Consider the following 9,029-nt stretch of genomic DNA (forward strand, 5'->3'; position numbering starts at 1 on the left):
CCCCTCGCCTACACTGTCTGGGACCCTCGTGGGTCCCCAGCCCAAGTAGCCTGCTGGCCCCCCAGCACCCAGGTTGCTTACACGCTGAGCCAGGCTCACTGCACCCAGGCCTCATCACCCTGAGGGACATGCAGAGCCTTCCCAGGACTGGACCCCAGGCCTTGGGGAGCCCAGGGTGGGTGAGCGGCCCCTGCCTCTGTCCCTACCCTCAGGCGCCCGTGCCCATCCCCCTTATCAAGGACCCACGCTTCGTGGCTGCTGGGCAGACCTGAAGGTCCTCCTGAACCACCCCAGTGGGGGCGGTCCTGCTCAGCAATCCCGAGATCCCGGGGATCCTTGTCCAGCTAGTACAATGGTAAGGCCGCGAACTGACCCCCAGAGAGCCCTGGGGACCTGGGAGTCGAGGGACACAATGCGCAGACAGACTCGGGTTGCCAGTTGGGACCAGCGGGCCACAGGAATACAGGGTGTGGGCGTCACAGGCTGCAGAAGAAGCCTGGAAGCTGAGCTCAGTTCGGGGCGGGGCTCTGGCTAATGGGCGGGGCTTCCCTGGGGGCGGGGCCCGGCCAGGAGAAGTGGGCGGGGCCTCCATCCCGGAAAGTCCCAGCTGAGTGGTGAGAACCAGCCCTGGGGGCGTGGTCGGCCCTGGGGCGGGGCTGTGTGGGCGGGGTCTCCTGGGCTGGGGGCTTCAATAGACCAGGCCACCTCTCCAGGTCCACAGACCCAGTGTCAGAACGAGGGGTGAGGCAGACCCTCCGCTTGGGGCCCAGGGAGTGTGGCGCGGACTCGAGAGTCATGGGCTTGTTCCGGGTGATCCCGAAGCTGCTGCATAACCGTGTGGTGATGGCCTGTGCTGCCCCGCGCCACCAGCAGGTCCCCAGGAATGCCCTGAATAGCCGGAACAGAACCGGGTCGGGTTCTGGGGTGCGAGGGGCAGGCTAGTGATCCGGGAGCCTAGTGACCCTGGGGCCTGGGGCCCATGGACTGGTGCAGATGGGTCACCTGGTGCCCTTGGCGCTGTGATTGGGGCCCGGTGGGCATGTGGGGACCAGGGACAAGGTGTGAGGTCCATGGAGTTCAGGCCCAGAGCTAGGAACGGGGCAGTGGGGTCTGGGGCAGAGGCGTGCGGGCAGCTCCCAGTGGCTGGGGTCCAGGTGTGTGGGCCTGGGGAAGCCAGAACCGGTGCCATCTGGGCTCCGGGTTTGTGCCTGGTCTCATGGTCTGGTGTCCTCCATGACGTGGCCGTTTGGCAAAATGAACTGGTTCCATGTACCCAGCTGCCTCTGCCCTGAGGCTGCTGGGGAGGGGGAGGGACAGGGCTTTATGGGTGATCTGCAGGGCTGGCAAGGACAGAGGTCACTGATGCCAGGTCCTCACGGTGCACAGTATGGGCAGTCGGGGGGCCATGGACACAACCAGCCTCTTTCACAGACCAGGGACTGTCTTGCTAGGTGAGGATATCTACGGGACCCGCGTAAAGGAGCCTCATTTCCTCAAACAGCGTATTTTTGTCCTTGGCATTTTTACCCGCTCTATATTTCCAGTGCTGGGCCCCTGGGGAGGGGGTGGAACAGTGAACTTGGGAATGTCCTGGGAGCTGTTCCACCCCCAGGGGTTCGATCCCTGTACCCAGCACCTTTGTCAATACTGTCCCCAGGCGTTTGTGTGACCCGGGTCCACACGTCACTTTCCTGTAGGTCTGGAGATCCGGCTCAGCCGGAAGTGGCTATTGGGGTAACTTCACTGTCGGCCACAGGGGCTGAGAGGCCACACTGGCTGTACCCCAACCTGTTCTGTTGGGCACTCCTGAGACCCTCACCCCCTCACGGCCCCTCTTCCCCCATTGCAGGGGCTCAGGTTCATGGTGGTTTCTTCCAAGTTTGAAGAGAATCTCAGTAAAGCCTCCTCCCCTACCCGTTTCCCACGTGTCATGAAAACAGCCAAGCAGAAGGCCCTGGAGGTGGTCCGGAGCATGCACCAGGCAAGGACTCTGCTTCTGCCACCTGGGGATCTGGGGCCACAGGGGAGGTGGGGGAAGGTGGGGCTCAGGTTTGAAGGAGACCTGTTGCATAAATGCTGTCACAGTGTGCCGTCACGCAGCTTATTCAGGGCTGAGGGGTTGCAGGGTAGTATACTCTTCCCTCTCATGTAGCGTTTGTGTAGCCCCAGCTTGTCACAAAGAATTGACGTAGCAGGTCTGTTGCATTGTTACTCTATCACAGACTACGGTAATTTGTGTGAAGGTGTCATTTACAATAAAGAATTAATGTAGCTTTCCTATTACATTGTTACCTAATAACACTTACTTATTATTGCAGCTAATGGTATCATTTCTATAATATAGATTGTGAATTACTTTGTTGCTATGTCATAGCGCATTGTCATTCTTACATCAGTATTATTTATTTTAATGCACGTATAACCCGAGTTACCATACAATACTTTCCTATAATGAACACAATGGTGCCTTCCACTGTGTAGCATTAATGCAGCTTATCACTAGATGGTATAGTAATATGCTACGGGAGCTGGGATACTACCTGCATTGTAGGTAATACTGTGAGTATTGGTGTAAATGAGTGAGAGCTGAGAGACTGATATTCGGCAGGGGGAGGTTAGTGTGCAAGTGCACCCCAAGGACCCTGTGGGGTGCACATTGTGGGGGACTGCATGGGGCCCACACGCTTGTCCCCACCCAGCATGAGGGGGCACACGGGCCTTGCTCTCCCAAGTGAGCCCAGACACCAGCAGTGAGGCCGTCTGTGTGCACCACACCACAGAAATGTGTCCCTTCTGAAGCTGAGCTCGGGTTTCTGCAGAAACACGGGAAGGCCGTGGAGGATGCAGATGGTAACCCCACGGTGCAGAGCCTCCCCCCGACTGCCATTGTGGAACTGATAGACAGCTTCAAGGTGTCCAAGGTGACCTGCGGAGGGCCCTGGGGTGGCCGGGAGGGAGGGTACAACCCGGGGCCTAAACCCCAGGAGCTCACAGTGTTTGTGTCCTGGAGACCAGGCGTCTGACGTCCACGGCTCCCTGGGCCACGCTCCCCCCTCAGGTCCCAGGGGGGGTCTCACTGAGCTGCTGTTCCCGCCCAGGCCCTGTTCACGGCTTGCAAGATGAAGGTGTTTGATGTGCTGAGAGACGAAGGCCCCCTGAGTGCGGCGGACGTTGCCAGGAAAATCGATGCCTCTGAGGGGGGAACTGGTCAGCTGCTGGACGTCTGTGCAGCCCTGGGCCTGCTGGACAAGACAGAGGGAGGTGAGGGGACTCGGAGGTGTTCCGTGGAGAATCTCAAGAGGTGGAAGCAGGTCACTGAGTGGACGTGGCCTCTGAGCCCAGCAGGGATGACCTCACGGGCTGCCCCTCTGCCCCAGATGCCTGGCTTCCGACCCAGAGGGTGGGACAGAGGATGGATGGAGGAAAGGAAAACGGGTGTGTGTGTGTGTGTGTGTGTGTGTGTGTGTGTGTATAGTGACTCCTCATGTCTCTGCTCTCAGAGGGGCTGTGTCCGTGAGGGACCTCCAGAGACACGGAAGAAACAGGACTTTTCTGTGTGCACAACACAGACAGGGGTTGACTTAGAGAGACAGACGAGACGGCAGGAGGAGAGATGAGAGACACATAGATGGATGGATGGATACTCGCATACAGTGGACGGAAGGGTGGGGAGAAAGCAGAGAGATGGATCGGTGGGGAGGTGGAAGGAAGGACAGAAGGAAGAAGACAGATGTGTAGTGGAAGGTGCAGATGATAGTGGGTGGATGGGGCGATGGGTAGGTGGAGAGTCAGGAGCACTGGGTGAACATACGGATATAGAACAGACCAGAGAAGAGACGGACAGATGGATGGATGGTCGAATGGATGGTTGGTTGGATGGATGGACGGGTAGTGCCATGGTTGGCTGGAAAGACGGAAGGGTGGACGGGGGATGGGTGGGTCCACAGATGGAAGGATGTGCAGGAGGATGGATGGGCGGCTGTGACCATGGATAGGTAGCTGGTGAGACTGATGGGTGCATGGAAGAATGGACACATAGGCCAGTGAATGGATGGGTGGATTCTTGAAGGTGGAGATGGAGGAGTGGATGGAGGGATGGAGGGATGGATGGACAGACAGCAGATGGATGGAAGGAGTGCATCCGGGCTCACTGACCATCCCAGGGCCCTTGGGGGAAACCCCTGAGGGGGAACTCACCCCTCCTTCAGCACCTGAGCCCCCCTGAGGCCTGCTCCCTGAGGAGCTGCCTGCCAGCATGGGGTGAGCAGCAGTCTGGGGGATGGTGTTCGTGCTCCTTCTCCGTGGGCCTCAGTGGTGGTCTGGTGGTGGGACCAGCTGCACCCTCACTGTGAGGACCTCACCTGTCACTTCAGGTTACAGCAACACGCCCCTGGCCACCCTGTACCTGCTGTCGGATGGCGAGTACTCCCTCCACAGCCTCATCATGATCCCACGAGGAAGTCGCCTGGCCCTTCTTCTCCTACCTGGACTTTGCTGTCCAGGGAGGGCACCGTCCCAGGGTCGGAGAGCTCTGGGCACAGCGGGGGAGGACCACTATCAGGTGACGCAGCCAGAGATGTTCCTTCCGTGCATGGGTCAGGGAAAGGATCTGAGGGGACGGGATCCGTGTCCGTCCTGGGGCTGCACGAAACTTGGAAGCCCACTGAGCGTTTGCCTTGTGGATGCCACCAGTCCTGATGGAGTCCACTGTGGCAGGGGTGGGTGGCGGAGGGGCGGAGAAGGGAGAGGGCAGACACACAGGGAGGCAGAGAGAGGGACACAGATTCACAAGACAGACAGACAGACACAGACAGATGCACAGAGAGATTCCCAGTCCCAGGGACTTGTCAGTAGGGGTTGCCGCCCGGGTACAGGAGGCCCGGCGCCTGCGTGCCTGCTCACACCCTGCTCTGCCTCAGGAGTTGTTCTACCAGAATTGAGAAAAGAAGCTGCAGTTCATGCGGGCCATGCACGGCCACACCAAGGTGGCTGCCCGCCAGGTGTCCACAGCCTTTGACCTGTCTGGATTCACCTCTGCCTGCGACCTGGGAGGTGTGTACACCCCACGGAGTCTCTGTGTCACCAGCTGCATGCGTGTCGTTTCCTGTGCCATATTGCATGTGACTGACAGGATCATGAGCCTGCAAAACAGGGTTATCTCTTGAAAAACACCCCAAAGGACTCCTGAGCTGCCAGCTTGCATTTCCCTATTCTCCCTGCACACCCATCCGCCCAGTGGCCCAGAGTGGCTGCTGAATCACCAGCCATCACATCTGCTTTGACAAACCAGAAAGGATTAGGGATGGTACCAGACCTCCACAACTTTGCCCTGAGGATTCTCTTGTGACGCTGTGGACCCGCCCCACTCCCTTGCTCACCTGCATGGTCTTGACCTTGGGAGGCCCCAATGCCCACAGGAGACACCAGCCATCTGCATCATGCCTGGCTGTATTTCACAGCAGTGGCTTCAATGCAGGTTCCAGAACATTGCTTGATTTTTGCCTCAGTTGCCCTTTGGAAACTCACTCAGGCATCCCTAAGTGCCTGGGAAGGGCAGGTAGGGGTACAGTGTGTGATTTCACCTGCAGGATCCACAGGCGCCCTTGCCTACGAACTGGCCCGCAAGTACCCAGGTCTGAAGGTGACTGTATTTGACCTGCCAGAGGTCATCGAGGATGCCGTGTGCTTTCAGCCCCATGGACCCCAGACAGGGCAGGTCAGCTTCGTGCCAGGTACGCCTCCTGTGCCTTTGCATCTGGTCAGCACTTGTGTGACCTGTGACACGGAGCCTGTCCCTGTGTGTGCGTGGGTGTGGTGTCTGTGCCTCTGCAGGTGTGTGTCTGTGCTGGTGGGTGTCTGAGTGCTGTGCTCACATCTTTCTGCACAGGGGCCCTTCTTTCCACCTGGGGAAGGTTGCAGGACCCCCGTCCAGTACAAATGCTCAGCACTCGGGTCCTTTAGATAAGATGAGGCAGTGTCTGCTTGTCCCCAACCCACTCCCTCCTGTGGACTTCCAATGCTGTCTGGATTCCCCTTAAACCCCTGACACAGTGTCAGTGCTGTGTGAGGCTGTTACACTGTCTCCTTTCAGGAGTAACAAGAAAAACAAGTCTAGGTTTGGGGCAGACAGAGACATGCCCTCGATTGCATAGTAACAATGTAACATTTCCTCCTTGGGCAACAGCATGTAATTGTCTGAAAAGGTTTCCCTGTGTATTTTTGTTTTCTTTGGCTAAATATAAATCACACAGCTTGGGTTCCTAAAAAGCCCAGGAATTCCCTGGGCCTCCATCCTGGAGATCGGGCCTCTGATTCCAGGTGTCCTGCTGCCCCAGTCCCTCCAGGGGCTGCAGGGAGGGTCCTTTGCACCTCTTCCAGCTCCTGGAGCTCCAGGTGCCCCTGGGCTGGTACTCACGTCCCTCCCGTCTCTGCCTCCACCTCCACGTGGCTTCTCCTCCTTTCTGTGTCTCCTCTTCTGACACTTCCAAGGACACTGCTACTGGATGTGAGGCCACCCTGACCCAGGACGGCCTCCACTCCGACCCTCCACCCATCCCACCTGCAAACACCCTGTTTCCAGAAGGAGCCACTCCCGGGTTCCAGAGTTAGGACTTGGATTGTGTTTGGGCGGGGGTCACTATCCCCCCACTGCAAGCAGACTCCTTTTCCATTCAGTTTGGAGGCGGTGCCTCCCCTTTTCTGTCTCGGGGAGAACTGGTTCTTGAGTCCCTGATGGAGTGATTGCCCTTAATGTGTCCACCAGGGGACTTTTTCCGAGATACCCTCCCTGAGGCCGACCTGTACATTCTGGGCAAAGTTCTGCACAACTGGCCCGACGACAAGGTGCACCAGCTGCTGAGCCGCATCTCCCGCAGCTGCAAACCAGGTGAGACGGCCTCTTTGACCTCCTTTTCAGACACACAGGAAGACTGCTCCACTGTTTAGAAAAGTAACGTTTATGCACCGTAAGGGGCTGCCACACTCCCTGTGGTGCTCAGTTTACAGACTTCAGAGCTCGCTCTTGACTGGAGGATGTGGACACAAGTGCCTGCATGTTGGGACAGGTGCCCCTGAGCCTGGCTCCCCTGAGTGTCACTGTCCCGCCCTGCAGGGCCCTGAGGGAGCCTTTGGTTTCCTGCCCCTGGTGACCCCTCCCAGGGCTGCCAAGCCCAGTGAGTCCCTTCCTCTGCACCTAATCCTGTCTCCCTGTCACACCCATGCTCCACCTTCCTGCCCTCCCCCCTCCCCCTGGCCAGGCTGCTGCTGCTGCTGCTCCAAGCAGCTGGGGCCCAGGGTCCAGTCATCTGCTCTCTGGTGGGCTCACAGGGGCCCCTCCTATAATAAAAGTTTCCACCTGTGTCCTATGCAGAGCATGCCCTCAGAGGCCCTGGTGGGTACCCCCAGAGGACCAGGCACCCTCATTTCCCCCCGACCTTGTTACCTGTCCCTGCTCCCTTTCTACTCCCTGCTCACTCCCTCTGTCTCTCCCTTCGTGTCTCCCCGTGTCTCCCTGGGTCTCCGTGTCTCGTCTCTGTCTCCCTGTCTCTCTCTGTGTCCTTGTCTGTCTTTCTCTCTGTCTCCCCTCCACCTCCCTGTCTGATTCTCCAGCCCGGTGGGATGTGTCTGCCTCCTGTATCCCTGAGGGCTGGAGTCCCTCAGTCCCCTCTCCTGGGTGCCGGCCAGGACACCAGTGGCTGCTCTTGTGCACGCAGGTGGCGGCCTCCTGGTGGTGGAAATGCTGCTGGACGAGGACAAGTGCAGGCCCCTGCCTGCCGTGCTGATGTCGCTGAACATGACGGTGCTGTTCCAGGGCAGGGAGCGCAGCCTGAGCGAGTACCGCAGCCTGCTGCAGGCGCACGGCTTCACCGACGTGCGGGCCGTGCGCACTGGGACCATCCTGGATGCCGTGCTGGCCACCAGAGCCTGACGGCCACCCGCATGCCAGTCCCAGGGTCACTCCCCTGGGGGGACACTGGCCCAGGGTCCCCCACCGTGGCCCATAGGTAGAGAGTGTGCTGCAAGGGGCTGGAGTCACCCCCAGGCTAAGGAACGGGGCCAGCAGCGGCACCTGGAGCTTGCGGGTGGGGCTGCAGGGGACAAGGGCAGTGCCCAACTGGGGTCCCTCCCTTCACGATGCCGGGCCACCCGTCGTCTGTGGGGGGCCTGGCCTGGGGCCTCCAGCAGGTGGACCTCCATAACACGGGCCGTGTCCCACACCGCCCTCTCTCCACCAGCCCTTCCCACCACCTCCCACCGCTTCTCTCCTCTCCCCAGCCAGACTTCTAGTTTTACAAGATCACAGCTTAGGCAGGAGAAGGTTGACTGGGTGAAGGTGATTGTTCAGCCGACATGTCCCCAAAGTCTGCAGCTGGGACTCTGTGTCCTGGTAAAGTGTCCGTTTCCCTAAAGAGTAAGAAAGTGGGTGCACACTCGGCAGTGGGGGGCAGTCGTCAGGGTGACTGGTGGTATCGTTCAGATGGATCTGTTCAATCTCCTTCGCAGCTCAAATCAGCAGCCTGTTAGACACACAGATTGTAGTCCTAATTTTCCGAGTGAGAATGCGTTTTATATACAATCTAGAAGTTGGTTTTCAAGATGCACACACAGATGATTTCTACAGTGTAGGTAATCACACAGATAATCAGTCATGCGCTGATCCGGATGGACACCTTGGTCCTCCACTTTCCAGGGAGCCCTTAGCCAAGGACCCACCTACTCACCCACCCACAGGAGACCCCCAGGCTGCAGAGTGACAGGCAGGTAACGCCTGTGACAACTGGGGAAGGGTCCCTGGTCCCCTGAGACCACCATCTTTGCCTTTGCGGCTGTTGGAAATGCTCTTAGAAACAATGAACATGATGGGAAGGGAAGACTCACAGCCTGAGTGTGTGGTTATTGTGAACATGGTGGGAACACTGAGGGTTTCAGGGCGAGGGAGAAGGGTGGGGGGAGGGTGACCACCCGTGTCTCTCTCCTCAAAGGGACTTCCTTCTCAGGAATGGGCAGGCAGCCCCAGGTGGGGGTGGGTG

General features: G+C 58.6%; 1 protein-coding gene across 1 annotated transcript; it reads left to right on the plus strand.

Annotated features, from left to right (window-relative positions):
- Positions 1-795: 795 nt before the first annotated feature.
- On the plus strand, positions 796-8,106 carry LOC123829978 (probable bifunctional dTTP/UTP pyrophosphatase/methyltransferase protein). Its single transcript, XM_045855880.1, is given in 11 exon segments — positions 796-924; positions 1,850-1,981; positions 2,781-2,921; positions 3,099-3,261; positions 4,374-4,447; positions 4,449-4,508; positions 4,511-4,561; positions 4,920-5,052; positions 5,589-5,732; positions 6,764-6,886; positions 7,713-8,106. Coding segments are annotated over 11 exon segments (1,365 nt in total). The 3' UTR covers positions 7,928-8,106.
- Positions 8,107-9,029: the final 923 nt, after the last annotated feature.

This window comes from Phyllostomus hastatus, unplaced genomic scaffold (genome assembly GCF_019186645.2).
Source record: "Phyllostomus hastatus isolate PE091 unplaced genomic scaffold, TTU_PhHast_1.1 phas_scaffold_12, whole genome shotgun sequence".
NCBI classification, from domain to species: domain Eukaryota; kingdom Metazoa; phylum Chordata; class Mammalia; order Chiroptera; family Phyllostomidae; genus Phyllostomus; species Phyllostomus hastatus.